General features: G+C 41.0%; 1 protein-coding gene and 1 long non-coding RNA gene across 8 annotated transcripts in view; one reads left to right on the forward strand and one right to left on the reverse strand.

Annotated features, from left to right (window-relative positions):
- The window catches only part of PANK1 (pantothenate kinase 1), a 62,633-nt gene extending 42,444 nt beyond the window's left edge, over nt 1-20,189 (reverse strand). For 2 of the 7 annotated variants that reach the window (XM_015147663.3, XM_015147661.3), the window contains exon 1: nt 18,288-18,565. In XM_015147663.3, coding sequence (XP_015003149.1) covers nt 18,288-18,315 — 28 coding nt within the window. In that variant the 5' untranslated portion in view covers nt 18,316-18,565. The other 5 variants (XM_028826639.2, XM_077946745.1, XM_077946746.1 and 2 more) reach the window with 5 other exon arrangements.
- A 3,293-nt stretch (nt 20,190-23,482) lies between these two features.
- Nucleotides 23,483-25,146, forward strand: LOC144331166 (uncharacterized). Its single transcript, XR_013398119.1, has 3 exons — nt 23,483-23,558; nt 23,707-23,847; nt 24,953-25,146. It is a non-coding gene; the product is annotated as an uncharacterized LOC144331166 (long non-coding RNA).
- Nucleotides 25,147-25,541: the final 395 nt, after the last annotated feature.

Here is a 25,541-nt window from a genome sequence, read left to right on the forward strand (position 1 = left end):
TATCTGTGGCTCCAATCACAGATTCAACCAACTGCAGACTGAAAATATTTGAAAAAAAAAAAAATTCCACGAAGTTCCAAAAGGCAAAACTTAAATTTGCCACGTGCTGGTGCTATAAAGAATCCATGTGAATAAGGTGACATGTAGGCATTGTAGTAGGTATTAAATCATCTAGAGATGATTTAAAGTATATGGGATGATATGCATAGATTACATGCAAATACTATCCCATTTTATACAAGGGAGTTGGGCATCTGAGGATTTTGGTACCCATGGGGGTCTTGGAACCAACACAATGGATACTGAGGGAAAATCGTTCGGGCTTATTCACTCACCGATTGAACAGATACTTATTTTGTTCCTAGACAGTGTGAGGCACTCTGCTAAACAGAGTCAGGATGCGGCAATAAGCCAGTCCCCTTGGCAGTTACATTCTAGTCCACAAAAACTGGTCATTAATTGAGAACAGTCTGGGAAGGAGTGAAAACTCTGCTGTGAGTGAAATCCACATTGTTAGAAAATCAGACATGACTTAATTAAAACAATTCTTTAATATTCACTAATGGTAGCTCTATGTAGGGCACCCTCCTAAGCATCGTAACTATCACAAAGTCAAGTCTGACATTCCCTAGCCATCAAAGAAACTTGTAATTTCACTAGATATGAGACTAAAACTTATACAAGGTTTAAAATAATAAGATATTAATGTTGGAGAGTATAAGAGCTCTGGCCCACAACAGGCAAATGAAAAGATGCTCAACATCATTGGCTATTAGGGAAAAGCACATCTAAACCACAATGAGATACGACTTAAAACCCACTAAGATGATAAGTTTTGAAAAATTGAAAACAACAAGTATTATGAAGATGTGGAGAAATGGGAATCCTTACACACCACTAGTGGAAATGCTAAATAGTACAGTCACTTCAGAAAACTGGCAGTTCTGCAAGAGGTTAAACAAAGAGTTACTATATGATCTAGCAATTCTAGTACTAGGTATATATACCCAAGAGAAATGAAAACTCATGTCTACACAAAAACCTTACATGAATGTTTATAGCTGCATTATTCACAATAGCCAAAAGGTAGAAACAACCCAAATGTTCATCAACTGATGAACATGGATAAATAATGTGATAAATCCACCCCATAAAATATTATCTGGCAACAAAAAGGGACAACATACTGATACATACTACAACATGGATGAATCCTGAAAACACTATGCTAAGTGAAAGCTGCCAATCAGAAAAAAATCATGTATGATATGACTTTACTCATTTGAAATGTCCAGAATAAGCAAAACTCTAGAGACAGAAAATAGATTAGTTGCCTAGGGTTGGGGATTGTGGGGGAAAAAGAGGAGTGACTGCTAATAATTTTCTGGGAGGGGATAAAATATTCTAAAGTTAATTGTGATAGTTGTACAACTCTGTGAATACACTAAAAACCATAGAATTGCATCCTCTAAATGGATGAATTGTATGGTGTATGTGAATTATATCTTAATTTTCTCATTTCAAGATACATTTGTAAAATATAAATGCCAATTATATTAGTTCTTGAAGATAATCTTTCTAAAATGCACAACCCACTTCCCCATATTTTTAAACAAAACAGACTGAATGACATTTGAGGTCTTCTTGATGATTCACGGTCAAACGAGAATCAATTATTGTGCTCACTGTACACTGATGTCCTCAGGAATCATGTAAACTTGTGCTTCCCTGGGTGCTACGGTTTGAATCTTTTGTCTCTATTATAGTTTTCTATGTCTTGCTTTTGGGCTAAAGCTGTTAATTTCTCACTGCTGTCAGTGTTACTGTAATATATCTATCCAGAACCTGCTGTGTCTGAATGCAGAGAAACCAGGAAAGCAAGTCTGTTGAAACTGCATGTACAGTTATTATTTGTCAATGTAAAAAATAAAATTAAAAAAGAAGAGTACATAGATTCTGAGGAGAGCACAGGAACCACTCTCAGGTGTAAGATGCATGAGCATCTCTGATTTTATCTACTTCCTAACAGTGATTTTTTTTTTTTTTTTTTTTGAGATGGAGTCTCACCCTGTGGCCCAGGCTGGAGTGCAGTGGTGCGATCTTGGCTCACTGCAAGTTCTGCCTCTCGGGTTCATGCCATTCTCCTGCCTCAGCCTCCCGAGTAGCTGGGATTACAGGTGCCCACCACCACACCCAGTAAATTTTTTTTTTTTTTTTTGTATTTTTAGTAGACATGGGGTTTCACTGTGTTAGCCAGGATGGTCTCGATCTCCTGACCTTGTGATCCACCCACCTTGGCCTCCCAAAGTGCTGGGATTACAGGCATGAGCTATCACGCCCCCAACACTGATTTTGATCACTCGGAAGTGTTTGCTTCCGTCCAGTGCTCAGCTGCCTTCAGGGTTATCACTGGCATTCCCTGGGGTTATATGTATTGTAGTTAGAAGTGACAGGCATTGTAGTTACAAGTGAATTCTTTTTTACCATAATAATTTTTATCAAAGGCACAGCTAGATGTAATATCTGACTGAGAAAAGGGATTAAAACTTTATAAAATATAAATATGAACATTCAAAATATTTTATTCGCCTGGGATCATTTAGTTTGGGGGCATAGTGTTCTTCCATACCATTAAGAGTGAGATTTTTTCAAATTCTTTAGCGTTGGAACTTTTAAAAGTTCTATCTTAATTCTAATCCCAGATATGAAAGAGAGAAAAGCGACATCTTATTTGCATTGTCTCATTTTACAAATCATGTCACATCTAATGTAAAGTTAATTAATGAGAACAATGATGCTTGTTCAACATAAAGGCTAGAAACTGTCACTTACGGATGATAGCTGCAGTTTCATGAACTTCACCCATTTATTTCTGTACTTTATTTGGATCACACAATTTTGAAGAAAGTTTGAATCAGAGAGAGCAGCTGCAAATCATAACTGTTCTTTTGAACAGCTTCCTTTGCAATCTCAGGGATTTCTTGAATCAAAACTGATTCAGCAGCTTGAAAAGATTTACTGAAAATGTTTCAGCTTCTTGCTGAATACTAAAAATATCTAACAACTCCTCACTTTGCTAGCAACACATATAAAAATCAAAAAAAACCATCCAAACCTTTTAATTAGTGCTAAAACTCTAAGATAGCATTACCAGGACTTGACAGGTTACCCATTTACTTGTTATGTAACTGACCTAAGCCAGGGTGAGAGGGTTTGCCAAGAAAATATGTCTAAGCCTTGACTAAAATTTAATTGATTTTGGTACTCATGTGCTGAAGTAGTATATTAGCTTATGCAATCTTAAGTGGACAGATATATACAGGCCAAACTTTAAGACTTTAGAGCTACAAACTTACCAATAAATAATTTATAGGAATTCAGAAGAATTTTATTCCAATGACTGTGAAAAATGAGTTAACCCAGCAGCCGCAGCAACAGTATATCAATTAACATTTAGGGCACACTATGTGCCATGTGCTAGCAGCGTTTCATGCATTATTTAATTCAGTTCTCAAAACCCAGTGAAGTTGGCACTATTATTATTCCCATTTTACAGATTACATAATTGAGGCTCAGAGAACTCCCCCAAACATTAGGTGATCTCTAATGTGCTTTTTTTTTTTTTTTTTTTTGAGATGTTGTCTTGCTTTGTCGCCCAGGCTGGAGTGCAGTGGTGCAATCTCGGCTCACTGCAAGCTCCACCTCCTGGGTTTATACCATTCTCCTGCCTCAGCCTCCCTAGTAGCTGGGACTACAGGCATCCGCCACCTCACCCAGCTAATTCTTTGTATTTTTAGTAGAGACGAGGTTTCACCGTGTCAGCCAGGATGGTATTGATCTCCTGACCTCGTGATCCACCCACCTCGGCCTCCCAAAGTGCTGGGATTACAAGCATAAGCCACTGCGCCTGGCCTCTAATGTGCTTCTTAAATTATAGCTTTTAAATAGTTAAAAAAAATTTTTTAAGGTTTTTGTATTAAACATTTGGACCCTTTAAAAGTTGCAACCAAGCTGGGTAGGCTGGTGCTTCCCTATAGTCTCAGCTACTCAGGAGGCTGAGGCAGGAGGTTTGCTTGAGCCTAAGAGTTGGAGATTAGTCTGGGCAACACAGCAAAACCACATTTCTAAACAAACATGTTTTTTTTTACATGCTGTATATAACTGTTGCACAACAAATATCCATGAATGAATAAACCCAAATGCTTATACACCATTACCTAAGACTTTCCTGTATTACAACCCAGTATAAAAGTTGATACTAATGATGTCCCTAAATTATTAGAATATGTTAAATGATACTACCTTGTCAAAGAAGGCAGTGATGTATAAAATGCATCTGAAGCACATTTTCATAAAACTGACAAGAGTAAACCAGTTCTGGCAGTTTATACAGACAGGAATTCACTGATATTTAACTAGCTTGATCCCAGGAATGTTCAACAACTTTAGTGATACTGATTCAGGATTTTTTTCTTTCCTCTTGTGGTAAATTAAAACACAGAGTCGTAGGTCTAAAGATTGCCTGAAATTGCAAATTTTAGCAATACCCCTTCTATCAACCCTTGGTTCAATCCTGAATCCAGCAACTCCAGATTCCTAGGCCTGAGGCCAGTCCTACATCCTAATTGTCTTCAGAGAGCTAGCTTGCCTGCTCCCACTGGCCCCATCCAAATGGCTTCAGAGCAAAGGAGAAGGGTGGAATTCTTTTAATACTGTTCTTTAGTTCTTAGTCTATATTTCGAGACAAAAATTTTGTAGGAGATACCAATCACTCCTAGTCCAGTGATAATTGGGTGATTCCAAAAAAGCTTTTTGGCACAGGACTATTTCATTCTAAGAATGAGGTTTCAAATCTCAGACCATGAAGAAATGGTAAAAAAAAAAAAAAAAAATTGATCATAAACAAACAACAACAGGTATGGGCAAATGAAAGAATTCTCCAGGGGCAACACAAATCAGGTTTTCATTTATCCACCTACGAATGAGATGTAACAATTTTAATTGTGGTTAGATAACTGAATTTATCTAATTGTGCATCATAAAACACTATAGTCTCAACTGGATATAATACACTACTAACTTTTACAGCAAATAACAGATTGTGGGTTTTTTTTTTTTTTTTCAAAAAAAAGTTCTTTTCTTTTGGAAATAAAGACAAAAACATTTAATATTGAACATATGATTTCTGAGGTCGGCTTCAATATTATAAAATTGGACATGATTTGGTAATTATAGAAGCTGAGTGATAAGTACTTGGCAGTTCATTATGCTATATTCTCTAGTTTTGTATAATGCTTAAAATGCAGAAATAGTTGTTAAAATCCCAGCACTTTCCAAGATGCTCACTTAGGACAGTAAGAGGACAAGTGGAGCACAGTCAGTCACCTTTGGAATAAAAACCATGAGTCTGAATTGGGGAAGTCCCTTTTTTGCCACACAGATCCTGCTTATGGAACCAAATATATCAAACATGTTTCCCTTTAGCTGGGACAAACTTCAATCCACTTATCCTAACCAGAAACACATAATGAAAATATTCTGGCAATTCCACCCTGACATTTCAGCAGCAGTAAATAAATTATAAATCACCCTAGAAAGGTACAAGCCTCAACTGGGGCCAGGTTTATATCTATTTAAGAAAAAAAAAATTTGGTGTTCCCCAATCCACAATGAACAAATAACTCAAAATAATTGAAGTCATTAAAAAACAAAAACAATAGTGAATTATGAAATAAGTATATAAGTCCAAATTTATAATTTTCCATGATTAATACTTAAGTGCATGCATGTCTACATATCCATACACAAAAAAGCACATGTATTATTTTCTTCTGCTAGCATTGATAGAACAGTTAACACCTGCTTGGTCTACCTGCTGGGTAATCCAGCACTAAGCCCAGCTACATTTACAGTAGGAATTTAGGAAGGAGGAAGGGAGGAAAATAACGATGTGATTCTAAAGAAATTCTACCCTCATACTAACCATAGTGAGCCCTGAGGTATTTGTTGAATACTTTCTTTCCTGAGAATAAGCCTTCCTCATCAAACTTCTCATCTTCAGAGATTGTCCTACTTAGCAAAGGACATGCTGACCTTTACTCCCCTTCTCTACGTCAAATGCTTCAATAATTCAATTGGTATTACTGATGCCCGCTGGGACTTTTCTATGAGCTTCTTCTGTGAACTGTGTCCCAGTCATTGTGTACTGGTAAATGTTTAACAACTGGTTCTTTGAAAATAAAGCCCTGATTTCCAGTGTTTACCAGTTTCCATGGTGTATATATATATATATCCATCATGGCCAATTTCAAGGTATCAGCATAAGAATATTGAAATGCAGAGTTGGGAAGTCATGCATATAAACACCCATAGCCTGTATAAGTTGGCTTTAGCACAACGCTGAGACTCCTGGTTTGCCTAGGATAGTCCCAGTTTATATCTGTAGTACTGGCATAATTAATGGTACCCCACCACTCTTCAAAAGTGTTAATGAAATATTATGTGGTAACCCCAAAGAATAAATCACTTTTGGACCCTTTCTCAAAGTAAAAACCTTCCACAAAAAAAGATAAGACCTTCCATAAAAGGTAAGAAGATGTGATTATCTCCTTAGTCAAATGTATACTAACTTCCTAGTATGGAACATCCTAAAAACACAACATCCTTTTAACTTTTTTTTTTAAATCAAACATAGGTAGTTGGGGGAGTATGAATAGTAAACAGGTTCCACTAATGTTCAGGTCCTGACTCACACACAGGGTTTAGTGATTTCTGGAGCTATTACAGCATCTGAGTGAAGAAATCAAGCCATACAGTTGGCTTCAGGTTACACTCTAGCTTAGAGTCACATGAAACCAAATATCACATGCAGAGTCTAGCACAGTGCCTAGCCCAAAGAAATTAAAAACTGGTTAGTCCCTGTAGGTTTAATAGAAATCATTAAATCTCAGAGTTCAAGGCTACCCAGGTCAATACTTACTTGATCTCCTTTATGACTACCCCAAGAAGTCATCCTCCAAACTTGCTTAAATACTTGTCAGCAACCCAGTATAACCTGCACTGAGTCACATAGGTAGAATCTGGCAGGCAAGAGTATTGGTCTTGGTTCTTCAAAGAGGAGAACCCAAAAAAGAGTCAAGATAACATAACTATCTTTAAATATCTCATGAGCTGTTATGTAGAAGACGAATTGGATGTATTGAATTGTCCATGGGGTAGAAGTTATAGGAAGACAGATTTTGAGTTAGTATAAGGAAGAACATCTAACACCACCACAGTAATAATAGCTAACATTTATTGAGTGCTTCCATTTTGCTGGAAGCCTCACCATACTGCTAACTCATGTCAATCTTGAAGTCAACGAATCTATTCCTATCTCTGGTCGCCCCTGATGATCTACCTTGGGCTATAAAAGAGTTGTTTGTCCAGAAGCCCCGGAGGGATCCAAGTAACTGGCTGCCCAGGCTAACTACAACTCACAGAGGTTCATACAGGTCCAGTCTGTCCTGAGCCTCTATCTAAAGTCCTTGCAGCCTCAGATTCAATGTAGGATCAAGGCCAAGAGTACTAGAAGGTGCATGTGCTGGTGTTGAAGGCAAGCACCTGGAAATAGTCATCTCATTCATCATCTGCCAGAGGAAGATTCCAGAATCTTGCACATATTTGCAAGGACATTTTTTCAATTATTGGAGAATGGGTTAAAAAAATGACCCAAGAACTGGATGTAGCTGTTCTGAATTCTGAAGTCTTGTTCAATCACATGGCTTTTATAAAGGAAAAATACTCACTTTTCTTATCTTTCTCATCTCCTTTGCATATAACTGCCTCACTCAAGGGCTGAGATATCAAACAGTTACGATCAAAAGAGGATACTTCCTTTTTAAAAAAATAACCATGTCCTGACACAAGATTAGCAATCAAATAAATTCCACAGTCCTCTTATTCACTAATTTGCCAGCATCACTCTCAGAGAGGGTATGCTATACTTGGTGAGGCAATCTATGACAATCAGGTCAAGACTTGTGACATAGGTCATGTGTCCTGCTTCTAGAAACATGAGAGGGTATTAGGGAAGCTTCCATTGACGAGATGATATCAGATCGGGTTGGGGAATCCTCTGAAATCCAGTCCCCAAAAGATTCCCAGTCAGGGCAAGATGAGTTTGTGGAAATCCTGGTATTTCAGAGTCTTGGAAGCCTCTGTAATTAAATAACAGCAATGACATTAATATTAAATGTCTACACAGTTGGTCATTCAGCAAATATATATATAGATATATATATATAGAGAGAGAGAGAGAGAGATAAAATGTCCTCTATTAATATAAATAAAACTAGTATTAATAGTGACTTAGTCCATTTTGTGCTGCTATAACAGAACACTTGAGACTGGGTGATTTGTAATGACACAAATTTATCTGGCTCACAATTCTAGAGGCTAGTAAGGCCAAGACTGTGGGGCTGCATATGGCAAGGACCTTCTTGCTGCGTCATCCCATGATGGAAGTGTGAAAGGGCAAAAGAGCATGCATGCACAAGAGAGCAAGAGAGTGAACTCACAGCCTCAAACCCTTTTATAATGGCACTAATTATTCATGGGGATGGAGCTCTCATGACCTAAATGTCTCCCATTAGGCTCCATCTCCCAACACTGTTACACTGGGGATTTTCAACACACGCTTTCTAGGGGACACATTTAAACCACAATATTCCACCCTGGCTCCCCAAATTCATGTTCTTCTCACATAAAAAATACATTCATTTCATGCAATAGCTCCAAAAGTCATAACTTTCCAGGATCAGCCCAGAAGTTCAATGTACAGAGTCTCATCTGAATCAGATATGGATGAGATTCAAGGCAGGATTCATCTTGAGGCACATTTCCCTCTAGCTGTAAGCCTGTGAAATCAAACAAGTTACTTGCTTCCAAAATACAATGGTGGAATAGGCACAGGATAGACATTCCCATTCCAAAAGAGACAAATAAGCAAGAAGAAAGGGATAGTCTTAAGTCAATCCAAAACCTAACAGGGCAAACAACACTAAATCTTAAGGCTCCAGAATAATCTTCCTTGACTCCACATCCTACCATCTGGGAACACTGGAGTGGCAGTTGGGCTCCCAAGGCCTCAGGTAGGCAGGCCTACCCTTATAGCTTTGCTTGGTGCTACCCATGCAGCGACTCTCACAGGCTGGTGTCAGATGCCTGTGGCTCTCCTGGTTGGTGTTTCACGCTGGTAGTTCTGGAGTTCTGGAGTGTTGGTGTGAGCCCACTCCTTAGGCTTTACTAGGCATTGCTCTAGGAGACTATCTGCAGTAGCTCTGACCCCAGGTTATGCTGCACATTGCCCTAGTAGGGGCTCTCTGGGTGGCTCCACCCCTGCAACACGTGTCTGCCTGGGCCATGAGGCTGTCTATGATATCCTTTGAAATCTAGCTGGAGAAAGCCATGGCTCCACAATTCTTTTTTTTTTTTTTTTTTTTTGAGATGGAGTGTTGCTCTGTTGCCCAGGCTGGAGTGCGGTGGCACAATCTTGGCTGACTGCAACCTCCACCTCCCGGGTTCAAGCGATTCTTGTGCCTCAGCCTCCTGAGTAGCTGGGACTACAGGTGCATGCCACCACACCCAGCTAATTTTTTGTATTTTTAGTAGAGATGGGGTTTCACCATGTTAGCCAGGATGGTCTCCATCTCCCGACCTTGTGATCCGCCTGCCTTGACCTCCCAAAGTGCTGGGATTATAGGCATGAACCACTGCACTCTGCCTGCCTCCACAATTCTTGTATTCCACATGTCTGTAGACTTAACACCACATGGATGCCCAAGATTTGCTGCTTGCACATTCCAAAGCTGTGGCCTGAGCCACACCAGAGCACCCTTGAGCCATGGGTGGGGTGAGCAAGAAGCACTGTACTGAAATGTGGAGAGCAGAGACTTCAGGCAGCCCTGAGCAGTGAACTCCAAGATCCAGAGGGCACACTAGGTCTCTCTTTTGATATACAGTCATACGTCACTTAATGACAGGGATATTTTCAGAGAAAAGAAGTGTCATTAGGCAATGTTGTCATTGTGCAAACAGCATAGAGTGTACTTACACAACCCTAGATGGTATAGCCTCCTACAGACCTAGGCTATATGGTAAACCCTATTGCTCCCAAGCTGTAAACCTGTACAGCATGTTACTGTGCTGAGTATTGTAGGCAATTGTAACAATGGTTAGTATTTGTGTATCTAAACAGATCTAAACATAGAAAAGGGACAGTAAAAATACAGTATAAAAGACAAAAAGTGGTGTACCTGTATAGGGCACATACAGGAACTTCCAGGACTGAAAGTTGCTCTGGGTGAGTGAGTGGTGAGTAAATGTGAAGGCCTAGGACATCACTGTACACACTGTAGACTTTACAAACATTGTTCACTTAGGCTACACTAAATTTATAAAAAGAAATGTATTTCTTCTGTAATCAATTATATTTAGCTTACTATAATATTTTTACTTTATAAACTTTCTAATTTCTAAAATTTTTTGACTCTTTTGTAATAACACTTGGCTTAAAACACAAACATATTGCATAGGTGTACAAAAATATTTTCTTTATATTCTAATTCTATAAGCTTTTTTCTATTTTAAAAATTTTTTATTTTTATTTTTTTTACTGTTTAAACTTTATTTGTTAAAAACAAAGACACAAACACACACATTAACCTAGGTCTACACAGAGTCAGGGTCATCAATTTCACTGTATTCCACCTCCACATTTTGTCTCACTGGAAGGTATTATGTATTATACATAATTGAATGTGCTATATTTTTATATGACTGGCAGCCAGTAGGTTTATACCATCATCACCAAAAACAGATGAGCAACACATTGAGTTATGATGTTACAATGGTTATGATACCAATGAGCAATAAGAATTTTTCAGCTCCGTTATAATCTTATAGGACTACCTTTGTATATACGTGTTCCTTCCTTGGTGAAAAGGTCTATATGTGGGACATAACTGTACTTCCTTCTTCGAGGTCATGGCACCGTGTGCCTGTGATGGGAGGAACAGCATCAGTCATTTCCAAAATGCCTTCAGAGTCATTCTTCCATTGTACTAATGAACAGCCTCTGGTTTCCTTCTATCCCTACTGATGTCGTTATCAATTGGTTGCTTGCCCACACCCTTGGTCTTCTTTCCTGAAAATGTTCTTTCATTCTCTACCACATGGCCAGGATGAGAATCCTTCAAATCCCTAAATTCTGTTTCCTTTTTAATTATAAATTTTATCTTTAAATCATTTCTCTCTTCTCTTTTCCTGTATGCAGTTAATATTTTGCTTAGAAATTTCTTCCATCAAATATCGCAGTTTATTGCTCTTACATTCTGCCTTCCGTAAAGCCCTAGGGTACAGACACAATTCAGTCAAATTCTTTGCCACTTCATAACAAGGCTGGTTTTTACTCCAGTTTCCAATACCTTATTCCACTTTTCCATCTGAGAGCTCATCAGAATTGCCTTTTTTGTTCTTATTTGTACCAACATTCTCATCATTATCACATAATTAATCTCTAAGCAGATTTAGACTTTTACTACAGCTCTCCTCTTCTCAGCCTTCACCAGAACCACATTTAATGCTCTGTTCATAGCAACACAGGTTTTTCATAGCCTGCTTCCCCACATTCTTCCAGTCTCTACCTGTTACCCAGTTCCAAAACCGCTTTCACATTTTCAGGTATTTGTTATAGCAGCAGCCCTAATTCTCAGTACCAGTTTTCTGTCTTAGTCCAGTTTGTGTTGCTATAACAGAATACCTGTGACTGGGTAATTAATAATGAACAGAAATTTATTTGGCTTACAGTTCTGGAGGCTGAGAAGTCCAAGATCGAGGGATTGCATCTGGTGAGGGCCTTCTTGCTGCATCATCCCATGGCAGAAAGGTAAAAGAGCATGCTTGAGAAAGAGCAAGAGATTGAACTTGCAGCCTCAAGTCCTTTTACAATTGGCATTAACCCATACATGAGGGTGGAGCCCTCATGACCTAAACATCCCCCATTACGCCCCACCATCTAACACTGTTGCATTGGAGATTACATTTCCAACACATGGGTTCTAGGGGACACATTCAAACCATGATAAATAGTAAGATATCTTTTACTACGCATGTACTAGGGTCCAGGCATGGTACTACACTTGATATACATTTTCCACATTTGGTTCTTACTACAGCTGATAAGATGGCCACCATTATCTCTATTCAACAGTGAGCCTTGATGAAGTTAAGAATCTCACCTAAGGCTTCACTGCTAGTAAGCAGGAAATGAGGATCTGAATCCAGGTCTGGTGGCAACAAAGCTCTTTACACCACAGAACCCAACCCATACTTGCTTCATGGAACCCACCAGGGCCCTGCCCAGGAGAGTCAAAATCTTAACTCAAATAGTTTTACCCTGAGTCCTGAGCCCTCAGTTTCCTCATTTGTAGAAGGAAGATAATGACAGCACCTATCTCACAGGCTGCTGGAAGTATTTGATGAGAGAATCTATATGTCTAACTTAGTGCCTAGCACATAGTAAGTGCTCCTCAATGTTGGCTACTGTTACCTCCACAGACACATGGATGAGCTTTTTGCCAGAGGTGTACAGATTACATGCACCTATCTTTTCCGAAAGTTTGACAGAACACATATCCTTTCCCCAACATAAATAATAGGCTTATTGTGGTAGAAAACAAAGCCAGTTGGCAAGGAAGATAGACTTGGGTTACAGTTTTGGCCCTGTCACTCACTGATTACAGGTCTTTGGACAGGTTGCTTTGCTCTTTTGAGCCTCTCTTTGCCCATCTTTAAAATAGAGAGCAGGAGTGGGAATTGCATGCTTTTGTAAAAGCACATACAGAACGGACACAGAGATGCCACTCAATAATAGCTACTCTCATTACTGTGTAAATCGAAGCTACTGTCATGACTTTTTCCACTTTCTTTCCTAACTATAGAGAAATCTGCTAGAGGTCGAGGTCATTATTTTGATGTAATTCTCTTTAAAAATAATATTTCTTTGCCCCTTTGAATCATCTGCTACTCTCAAATATACTCTCAAGGAGAGAATACACATACACATACACACACACACACACACACACACAATTACCCAACAACTCCAGGCATTTAAAAGGTGTCATAAATTAAGTAATGAGGTACCAAGCTTGACAGCTGTACTATCTAGAGAAAAGGTCTACTTAGAAATTCTGTACGCCACAGTGGTTACACTAAATACTTGTCATCCCAAGGTTCCAAGATGAATACTGGCTTACCTATTAAACCTAAAGCATATGTAATTAAATATATTAGAAGTCAAACCCTGATTAATTTTCATGATAATTGGTTCATACTTAACATATACACACACAAAATATTAAAACGCAGGCTATCACACACACACAAAACAGCTTGTCAGTTAAAACCAATACTCCTTTGTTTCCCCTACTTATTCTGTCTCCAAAACTGTGATAGGTTTTGTTTTAGTCACTTGTTAAATGTCTCACATGTCAAGAAGCAACAACACTGTTTGTGTCTTTGGTCACCATGCCAAATAAAATATGCTTTGTATTATATTAATGTTGAAATTCACTTATTGGTCTTTTGGAGGAAAAGCAGTGTTCTTATGTTTAATAGAATCCTGATCCTTAACCAGTTGGACACTGGACACTGGGGCCTTAAATTATTATGCATCAGTTCAAATGTGTATTGTACAATTCACAGCTTAATTGACAAACTTGGGAATTTGACCACGCCCTAGAAGGTAGCAATACTAGAATGTGCTCCTGCTTTCCATTTTAGTCTTTTGTGTTTTAAGTTGCAATGTCTCTCATTCATGTAGAAGTATTGATTATGTTAAAATTAATTGTTAAAAATACTGTATGCATCCATACTCTATGCAGATACAACCAATTTTCCTTATTTATCTTTATTATACTGGTTTTTCTAATTAGCCTGATTCAAGGGTAATGTAAAGTCCAAGTACCAAAGCTAAACATCCCAATATTTAGGAAATTAAAGCCTTATACTTTCACAGTGATGGCTAAAACTGGTAACAGATTTGGGGTTTTTCAGTCTGTACCCACCAGTATGCCACGTGCATAATTAACTCTCATTTTCTGCTATCTGGATGATTTGAGAAGTCAGAACCTCCGACCAGAAGGCTGACTGCATTCATCTACTCATTATTCCTGCCTGTTGCCACACACTGGGATGAGACGGAATAAGGTAGCACATGTCCTTGAGCCCTTCAGATGATACTCACATGTTTGCCTTTCTGCAGTGTAGTGGTCAGTGACTCAATTATTTCCTTTACATTCTTCTCCTGTCTCCACTAGTGTTATGGCTTTTCTAAAACAGTGTCCTTGGTGTCTAAAATATCCAGGTTTTCAAGACAACATCTATATACCACTTTGTGTCATTTCTGTTCCTCCTCTAAAAAGTATATATTCACCAATATTATTGAAAATAACCTTAGGGAAAAAGAGTTATGTAAAAAGTTGTCGCTGCCATACTTCTGCTTTCTAATACAGCAAAAATACTCCAAGTTCTAATCAAGACTACAATGTTTGAATTAGTGATTCAAAGTTTGTGTTTGTGTGTGTGTGCTTTGTGATATAAAGACCCTGTGTGTAGCCTAAAGCTGCAAAAGATAGGTTAAATAGATTTTGGAATATCTATATAATGGAATATCAGAAATATAATCAACCATTAAGGATGATGTTTAGATGCCATAAGAAAATGCTTATACTAAAATTTTTAATAAAAAAGTTATGTTAGTATGATCCAAAATTATCATTAATATATGGTACATTTTAAACAGTTGCTTTCTCTAAGTGGTGGGATCACAAGTACTTTTTCCTGCTTTGTTCCTACATTTTTTGTGCTATCCAATATTTTTAGCTATATTGGGGGAAAAAGACCAAAAAAAAAAAAAAAAAAAAAAAGAGAGAAAGGAAGGAAAAGAAAAAAAGAATTGTGGGATAGGAATAGTATTATAGCTGATCAAATACAACTCTTTGATCTTTCTTATTCTAAGCCTGTATTTGTTTGTTTATTTATTCAGAGACAGGGTCTTGCTTTGTGTTCCAGGCTGGAATGCAGTGGCACAATCATGGCTCACTGCAGCCTCGACCTTGGAAACTCAAGCAACCCTCCTGCCCCAGCCTCCTGAGTGGCTGGTACCACAGGCACATGTCATCATGCTCGGCTAAACTTTTTTACTTTTAGTTTTTGTAGAGATAGGGTCTCCCTATGTTGTCCAGTCTGGTCTTGAACCTCTGGGCTCAAGAGATCCTCCTCCCTTGGCCTCCCAAAGTACTGGGATTATAGGCATGAGCCACTGAACCTGGCCTGTAGTTTTCTAAAATGAAGAAAGTCAGCCTGAGGTTGTATGTGCCAGCTCAAATGCCTTGTCCTATGGATTAATGGTGGGCAATGTGTAGTGTGACAGTGATGATGAGAGCTGCCATTTATCAATAAGTTCTATGTGCCAAACAGGATTCTTTATATATATTATCTCATTTAATCCTCATAGCAGCCCCACAAGGTAGTAAGATTATCTCCATTTTGTTGATAGGAAACTGAAACATACAGGTAAAGTAACTGGCTAAGATCATCCAGCTGGGATTCAAGCCCTTGAATGAGCATACCATTTACAACACATTAGCATTCACAGCACCTCAGCATTAGTTTCAAAATATTTGTTAAATGAGGTGACCCTATGAGGTGCTACTTAATTGTGCTTCAGAGAATCAGCGCACCAAGGAGCAGATCAAAGGGATCTCCCTACTGATACCTCAAAGAAACTCCACTGAAGGACTTTTATCAAAGTCTGTTGCGGAGGTGGAGATGGCTTCCTCAATGAGGTAGTGATAGGGTTACTTGTACCTTTTTTTCTGTGACATCAGTCATATACTCCTGTACCCAAGGTGCAAGGCATATGAGAAAAATGTATTGTCTATAATCAGACATTCAATTTAATTGGGGAGACAAGTAACACATAGAACACACATGATAAAATCAGCACAAGGCGGCTGGGCGCGGTGGCTCAAGCCTGTAATCCCAGCACTTTGGGAGGCCAAGGTGGGCGGATCACAAGGTCAGGAGAAGAGACCATCTTGGCTAACACGGTGAAATCCCGTCTCTACTAAAAATACAAAATATTAACTGGGCGTGGTGGTGGGCGCCTGTTGTCTCAGCTACTCCGGAGGCTGAGGCAGGAGAATGGCGTGAAGCCGGGAGGCGGAGCTTGCAGTGAGCCGAGATGGTGCCACTGCATTCCAGCCTAGGCAATGGAGCCAGACTCCGTCTCAAAAACAAAACAAAACAAACAAACAAACAAAAAATTAGCACAAGGCAAAAAAATCCATTTATAATTAAATGTTAAGTCAATGGCAGAGCAGATAACTAGTGTCATCTAGTAGGAAGAACTGTCAGCTCTGAAGTGTCATAGAATTCTGAAGGTACAGGAAACAGCACTTGGAGATCACCTAGCCTAGCTCCAGCAGTTCAAGATTTGACCTAGTAACTTGGTTAAGATCACACTGCTGCTAAGTAGCAGAGATGGGTAAAGTACCTAAGGAAGCCTGATATTAAGTAGTCTAAGAAAAGCCTTTCAAGGACAAGTAGAGTGAGGTGATGGCACTTTAGATGAAAAGAGTGGACAACATTCTCCTTTCCTGGTTTAGCAAAATTAACCTGCCACTGGTCTGATTTTTAGATTGCAGGATGGTGAATAGTCTCGGCACTGAGAAGTCAGATTAAAATTTGTTAAATAATCTAAAAATACTGATGTTTTATTCCATCCATCATTTTCAAACATGAAGTATTTTAATGTGTATTGTCCTTTGCCAGAATATTACAAAATAGAAACACACCTATCCACATATGTATTCCAGATGCCTTTACAAGTGTTAACACTGGCTGTCTTAACATACATCTTGTTTGGACAGAGGCCAAATTGTTGTAACTGACCAGGAGGAAATAATTATTTGTCTAGTTGATGCTTCGCCACTGGCACACACTAAAGTTTGCATTTAAAGCACCCAACTACTCTTTGCAAAAATTATTCCTGTAAAATCTGTCAGTCATCAGCAAATAGGAATAAGCTTAGAGTATGTAAATACTCACAGAGTGCGTAAATGTTCCTCTTAGAGTAACTACTTCCTCTTAGAGTAACTAAATATCAACTGATTGGACAATATTCTTTTTATAAAGATATGTGAATGTCAATAGGCAAGGCACAAAGATATTAAGTTAAGCCATTTTTAACTAAGAAATTTTGGTAGTGAAAAGGCCAGGTTTGACTCCTCGGAACATGTAAAATTTATTTTAGAAATGGTTGTTCAAATCTGAGAGAAGAAAACATGGTAAATAATGTAAATCCAATTTTAACAAACCATTTTAAAAAAATTATAAGTAACAATCATGTTCATGAAACTTAAAACAACTAGGATTTTTATTTTGTAAGAAATATAAACCACTTTAATTTCTGACACAAAGCACACAGGCAGATAGTTACACTTTCTTGTATTTTAAAATAATTTCTGTGGGTTTGCAAGCACAAGTTAAGGCTCAGGTTAGTTTTTCTCTGTCTTCAAGGTATTCTTAGAAGGCGTATTTTAAATTCCTCAGAAGTTATTTCAAGAGTTGTTATATCCTCAATTAAACATAGAAGATTAAGTTAGAAGCTCCCTTTCATTATATTTTAGCTATTTTCATTGCAAACTCTAGTACAATCTGTCAATGTAGATCAGAGAAATAACTGAAATGTAGCTTCAAAATAAGTAAAACAGGTTTATAAACCACAAGTAATCAATATTAAGTCCTGACTTTTAAAATATTAATACGAATGAAAGTCATTTTCTAACAAGTATCAAAAACAAAAGCAAATAAAAATTCAGGTGCTAGATTACAACCTTACACCTTACAACCTTAGCCAAATCTGCTGTTTGGCTTCAAAGTTCCACACAAAATCTTAACCTACAAACTTAACATTTCAAACCCACAAGATACAAGTACCAGAGTCACCCACAGTCATGTCAAAGTCCTTTCCAAGGTCTTAGAAACCTTAATCCAATGCAGAAAAGTTAAGAGTCAAAAAGACATAGAAACAGGGAAAAGTGAAGGTGTTATTTGCCAAACATTAAACTTTTACAGAAATCCAAAACCTACTTAACAATTTCCCTATATCGAACAGCATAACCTCTATGCAAAAGGTGTGTGCTCAAATGCAGTCATTTATTAGCATTTACTGTACTTACTTTGATTTTTGCCATTTATAAGCTTCATTAAAGATACCCACAAAGAAGTAACCAGTTGAATGAGGTTCAGCTAAGAAAAACCAGCTGTAAACTCGACCTACAAATTTACATCCCACAACGTCCTGTGGGGAAGGTACACTTTACAAACTACCATTATATATACAAGCTTTAGATTGTGAAATAATGCACTTCGGCTTTCTGCGGTGTACATTACAATTACAAACCCTCAACTCAACCTCCTCCCTTTGAAAAAAAAAATCCACCTCCAATCTTCATTGGTCCACATAGTTCCGGCCCACATGGTATCAGTAGGTGTGTCCCTCCCAAAAAGCCCTCTCATTGGCTGTGAAGAAACAGCGTCTAATAGGCTGTGATTTTGGGGGTTGTTAAACTCCACGCCTCCAGACTTGCGCTTTCCAATAGACCCGAGACGCTGCCGGCTACTCTGTGATTCAAAGGGCAGGCAACCCCAGCAGGACGCGCTCAAAGAAGCAAGAGGGGTGAGAAAGGAGAGGGCACCCTCGGTGTGCCGCCCACTTTATCCTCACTCCTGGACCCCAGCAAACGTTCACACACATGCTTTTCCCAGCCACCAGTTAGAAGGGCGGACAGAGAGCGTTCGCCTATTATAGATCCTTGATCTAGGGACCCGCTCAAGCTCCATGTCCAATCGCCCCATTCTACGGATAGAAGCGAGCAAAAGGCAGGCTCAGGCAACGACCTGTAGTGCTTGATGCCCCCTGGGAAAAGAATGAGTCCCAGGAACCCACTCTGTGCAGTCCCTCGACCGCAGACGCGGGGGCGCACGGGACGTGCTGCGGCGTCTGATCCAGCCGCTCCCAGTCCCGGGCCCCGCACGCTGCGTCTGCCTTGCGCCCGCGCTCCCCTCCCAGCGGGACTTACGCGGCCTGTTCTTTCTCCCCGAGTCCATCCTCCTCCGCAGCCGGCATTTCTTGGCCGGGGAATCATGCTGAGGGAGCAGTGGCTGCGGCTGGAGCTCCGGTAGGAGCGGGAGGCGCTGGGGCACTGCGTCGTTGCCGCCCACGGGACCCCGGCTGCAGACGAGCGGCGGCTGGACTGGCGGCGGATGGAAGCCGTTGTGCAGCAGCCCGTTCACAGCGGCGGCGCTGGTGCCCACGGGGGCCCCAGGGGAGTGCGGGGCCGAGCGCTCCGGCTGCCCGCCGCGGTCGCCCATGCCGGGTGCTGGCGGGGCTGCGCGCGGGCCCCGGCTCAGGCGGCCTCGCTGGAGGTCATTCTCGGGCGTCTTTATTTCCCCGGATCCTCCCTGCGGCTTCCGATTCGGCAGCCGCAGAGCCGGCGCCTGGGGATGGCGAACCCGGCGCTCCTCCCCTCCTCCTGCCGACTCCCCCACCTCCTCCGCGCCCTGCCCCCAGCGCGCCGGCCCCACGACGCCGGCCTGGAGCACGCCAGCCCAGGGCTCGGAATCGGGGATCCCCGCGCACCCCCAGCCGGGGCTCCCGCCGCCCGCCTTCCCCCGATCCCCGGGCCGCGCGACTTCAAACGCGGCTTCCTCGCCTCCCAGACTGGTCCCCGCCACTGAGCATGCCCAGTCCTGCCCGCCACCGCCACCGACGAGTTTCAACATGGGGAATCAAGTTCTCTGGGCTTGCAGAGAGGAGATGGGCGGGTTGGGCTTTGTATGGCGGAGTGAAAACGAGAGGGGTCTGGGAGAGACAGCGAGAGGAGCGAACCGCTTCAGGAGGAATACGGGAGGAAGACAAATATTTGCAGAGGTTTCAGGTTTGCTAATCCTGTCCCCAGTGGGCAAGATACCTTTGCAAGGTCATTCACGTTATCCTCCCCGCTTTGTGAGTGTGTGCTTACGCGCGCGCGCGTGTGTGCCTGTGCGTTTGGTTAAGTGACCAAACTACTTAGAGGCCTGAGGGGCGGGAGGAGAACAATTATTTATAGAAAAGTAGGCAGACTTGGGGAGGGAGGGGAGTGAAATTTCTTTGCTGGCACACACACACACAAACACCATGTGGTTTCATGGAGTTATCTTTTGCAGGGAGGAAACCTAGGAATACAGTGTAAGGACAGTGAAGGACAAAACTGTAGGCAGGATTAATCGGTGCTGAAAGAGACCAAATAAACAGGAGCAATTCCATGCTATAAAAAGCACTTTCCTCACCCAGGAAGGACTTCAAAAGACAATGTCATGTTATTTATAGAGTAAGGAGTTGCCTCTTCTAAGAAGGCATCACGTGGTGACCAACACCATGAGCTTTGGAGTCAGCAGTGGGTTCAAATTACAACTCGGCCACTGAGCAAACCCAGATAACGTTATTGCTCAAGGTAACACTTCTGGCAATAGGAAACGGGACTGTCCATGCTCAGTATGCAGGACTAATTTGAGTGGTGAGTACCTTCCCAAAGTTATGCAATCTCTTGAGGCCTCACTTTCCTATCCATAACAGGAGGCTGTTGTGAGAAAACCTACTAAAAGTACCTGGTACAATCCTGGCACATAGTAAATGCTCAGAAAGCTAGTTTTCCTTATTATGCTGTTATGATTAAGCAGTTCGCCCTTTGTTTCGACGGAGGGGAACAAACCATGCTTACAGCCGTATTTATTGTGTGATTTATTTTGTGATATTCTCCATGATTTGCAATTAATCTACAGAGGAGTTAGAGTCTGGCAAGTGCTGGCTGGCTACTAGGGTTGCTGGGCCCCTGGGTTTCAGTGCATTCAGCAGCATCTAGGGCTTGCATCTGGCAATTCCTTCCAGCAGAGCCTCACCTAGAATCAGAGCTTCAGAACCATGGGGGCCACTGGAGCACTCTGGTCCATCCACTCTTGCACACTTTTTTCACATCAGGAAACTGAGCTGCAGATAGATGGCTGAGATTAAGAGCAAAGGTGGAACTAAACCCTCAATCTCAACTCTCTTGGCTTCCCTAACCTTATGCTATTTAAAGACAGACAAAAAAACCCCCAGGTGATCTGGCCCCTCCCTACCTCTCCTGTCTCATCAGGGGCTCCCTGTGCTGCCTTCAATTCCTTAAACAACATTCTACTGTTTCCACTGCCTGCAGGTCTCCTCTAAGACCTCTTTTGTCTACTAGACTCCAACTTTAGATCTCCTGTTTAACTTCTCATATTTAGAGAATGTTCCCTCTCCCTTAGGGCTACGTTAGGTCTCCCTGCCATATCCTCTTCCTACTCCTTGTACTCCCTTTATGACTCCTTATCAGTTTGTAACTATACAATGCATCTGTTCCCTCATTTGTAACTTGAGAGTAATAGGACACCACTGAGTTGTTAGACTGATGAAATGCGTAACACATGTGTAAAATTAAATCAAACTTCAAGCTGTTGGAACTTTATTGTGAGACTTGAGAGAAATGTGGCTATGCAGCTACAACTTCTGCTTTTTTTTTTTTGAGACAGGGTCTCACTCCTTCACCCAGGCTGGAGCATAGTGGCACAGTCTGTAACCTCCAACTCCTGGGCTCAAGTTATCCTCCCACCTTAGCCTCCCAAAGTATTGAATTATAGGAATGAGCCACCATGCCTGGCCTTGCCTTTTTTCCTTGTAAATAATTAGGAAGACCAAGCATGGCCAGAGAGATGAATCCCTTGGATCATTGCCTCTCCTAACAGAGTAATAATCTTCCTTGGAATGCAGCAGTCTGTAACCAATCAAATCGCTGTGGCATATGCATTGGTTTTGTATGTTGAATGTAATTCTGCTGGAACTTCTCCATCTCTGCCGGTATAAGTGAAATCTTAACTTCTCCACTTTGGAGCACTGATCCCACTCATTTGGAGTTAGTGTTTCCAGGTGGCTATCCTCAAGCTTTGCACTCAAACTTCATAGTTAATCATATTCTCTAAATCTCATTATTTAAGGTTAACATATGTAAAGTGTCCAGTACATTGTAAGTGCTAGGAAAAGTTAGACATTATTATTATTTGATTGCCCATCTCACCCCACTTCACTGTAAGTGTCTTTAAGGCAGATGACTTGTTCATCACTCTGTCCCTAGAAGGCACTTGGTGACTGGATAAATGACTTATATCAAGCTCGTCTAGCCCATGGCCCACAGGCTGCATGCGGCTCAGGACGGCTTTCAATACGGCCCAACACAAATTCATAAACATGAGATTTATTTTTGCAACTTTTTTTTTAGTTGGCTCATTAGCTATCATTAGTGTTCGTGTATTTTGTGTGTGGCCCAAGACAGTTCTTCCTCTTCCAATGTGACCAATGGAAGCCAAAAGATTGGACAACCCTGACTTAGATGATATTTCACACAGAGTCCCCCTCACTTTCTACTGTAAATTTGCTAAAAATCACCAGTCACTCCTAAATATTCAAATATATCATTTTCAAATTCCCACGTAATTGAACTGAGTGGCTTAGGAGGCAACTTACATCAGAGATGCAAATAGAAGCTTTAGCATTGCAATATCTCCAAGGACATATTTTTTCCAGCTTGATTCCCAGGCCTGCTGAGGAAGGCCTGAGCCAGGTGGCTCAGACCCAGGCAGGGCAAAAGTACTGGTACTGGGACAGAACGTCCTCCACCTGCTTCCTTTCTCCTACCCTTGTCAGGCTGGGTGCTTGGATCAGTTACACCCAGCGTATGGTAGGGAAGAAGCCAGGTGGCATCTCACAGGTTTATTCAGGGGTGTGTGTAGGAGGTGTAACTTTGGGGCGTGAGCTGTCATGTGCTCTAAGAGGGGCATGCAACAAATGTTTGGAAGAGAGTGAGGGAGAAGGGAACCCACAAACCAGCGCACTCCCTTGGGTCTTATTCATTTATTTATTAATCATTTACTGTGTGTACTATGTTGTAGGCACTAAAACATGCTGGGAATACAAAGACAAGATAGGTGGCTTCACTGCCCTCAAAAAGCTTACAATTCAGTAGAGAGAGAAAAGTCAGTGATTCTCCAGCATCAGTGTTATGTAAGAATAACCTAGGGAATTTTTCCTTTTTAACTTTGTATTAAAACTGACATACATACAGAAAAGTATGCATATCTTATAAAGCTCAAGGTATTTTGCAAAAAATGAACATGCAGTGTAACTTGCAACCCAGGATATTTTGTAAGCACAGATTCTGGGTCCAGTTCCATAGACTGATTCATCAATAGGTGATGACGATGATAACGATGATGATAATAAACATTTTTTAAATTAAAAAAATAACTTTTTCAAAACCAGGGGATTTGAGGCAGATGATCATCACGGTTTGGAGAAACAATGAAGGAAGCAAAGTATGCCGTCTATACTGCGGGAGGTAACTCCAGAAGACCCCAGAGAGTGAGCAATGACAGAGTCAGGGGTGGGGGATTGTGGGGGAGTGGTGCTGAGATGGAAGCTAAAACAGGGTTCAGGGAGGAAATGACCCTTAAACTGAATTTTGAATAATATTGGCCTCTCTTCAGGTGAATAGGGAGAGAAGGTTTAAAAGAATCCACTCAGAACTGAAGGAGCCAAGACTCTGTGGGTGCATTTGAAACAACCTGGCATTTTTGGGAAACTGCCAGGAGTTCCACAGGCTGAAGAGCAGCTTGAGAAGGGAGAAGGTAAGTAGTAACGGCTGAAAAGTTTATGTAACCAACCAACAAGCTCATTTTATCTGCTGCCCAGATACAGCCGGTTTATCAAGACAGGGGAATTGCAAAAGAGAAAGAGTTAATTCACGCAGAGCCAGCTGAACAGGAGACTGGGGTTTTATTACTCAAATCAGTCTCCCTGAAAATTCAGAGGCTGTGGTTTTTCAAGGATAGTTTGGCAGACCAGGGAATGGAGTGCTGCTGATTGGCTGGGGATGCAATCATAGGAGTGTGGAAAATGGTCCTGCTGCATGTGTGCTGAGTCTGCCTCTGGGAGGGGCCACAGGACAGGTTGGCAGGTCAGGTGGAGCGACTGTTTGTCAAAAATGCAAAACCCTGAAAAGACATCTCAAAAGGCCAATCTTAGGTTTTACAATATGATGTTATCTGCAGGAGTATTTGTGAAAGTTGTAAATCTTGTGACTTCTGGAATAATGACTGGTAAACATTTATGTCTACACTTTTAGCAGAATTCAGGCTCCTCTTATCTGCCTAACCTATAAAGACGGTTTAGGGCCGGGCGCTGTGGCTCAAGCCTGTAATCCCAGCACTTTGGGAGGCCAAGACGGGCAGATCATGAGGTCAGGAGATCGAGACCATCCTGGCTAACACAGTGAAACCCGGTCTCTACTAAAAAATACAAAAAACTAGCCGGGCGAGGTGGCGGACGCCTGTAGTCCCAGCTACTCGGGAGGCTGAGGCAGGAGAATGGCGTAAACCCGGGAGGCGGAGCTTGCAGTGAGCTGAGATCTGGCCACTGCACTCCAGCCTGGGCGACAGAGCGAGACTCCGTCTCAAAAACCAAAAACCAAAAACCAAAAAACAACAACAACAAAAAAAGACGGTTTAGTTTTGGGGAAGGGCTACTATCATTTAAACTATAAACTAAATGTATCCTAAAGTTAGCTTGGCCCACGCCCAGGAATGATTAAAGGCAGTTTGGAGGGTAAAGGCAAGACGGTGGTTGGTTAGATCAGATCTCTTTCACTGTCATAATTTTCTCACTGTTATAATTCTTGCAAAGGTAGTTTCAATTGAATGGGACCCAAATCTCAAATAGCTTTCTATTCCATAGGAACGAGTTTGGACTTTTAACTGAGGGCTGTGGGAAACTATTGAAGAGTTTTAGGCAGTATAAAAACTACCAGATTTGCATTGTGGGAGGATCCTCAGCAGAAGCCTGGAAAGGAGATTGGGGAAGGAGATCCCTAGTCAGGGAGACCAAGTAGACTACTGAAAAAAAACAGGTAAGAAGTGATAAGGGACTGAGTAAAGGACACAGCAGTTGGAATAAGAGCACTGGGTGGATTCAAGAATTATTTAAGGATAGAATCTATAGGACTTGATCAATGGGAGGGTGAGGGAGAGGTGTGGCTGGCTGATTTCTATGTTTCCAGGTTGTGCAGCTGGGGATGTGGTTTCAACATTCAAATCTAAGCAGATCCCCATTCCATCCTGAGCTGCATCACTCCCAGGCTGGGTTGGGTGCCTCTCTGGTGTAAGCCATATCACTCTGCGAATCTCAGTCTAATGCTACACTTAACACGTTTCATTGCAATTTTTTTGGCAGGGGGATCCTCAAGGACCTGCAAACAATAAACCAAATCCCCCCACTCAAAATCCCCAAACAAAATGTGTTCATTTTGACTAGCTGTGTGTGTGTT

Source organism: Macaca mulatta, chromosome 9 (genome assembly GCF_049350105.2).
Source record: "Macaca mulatta isolate MMU2019108-1 chromosome 9, T2T-MMU8v2.0, whole genome shotgun sequence".
Taxonomy (NCBI): domain Eukaryota; kingdom Metazoa; phylum Chordata; class Mammalia; order Primates; family Cercopithecidae; genus Macaca; species Macaca mulatta.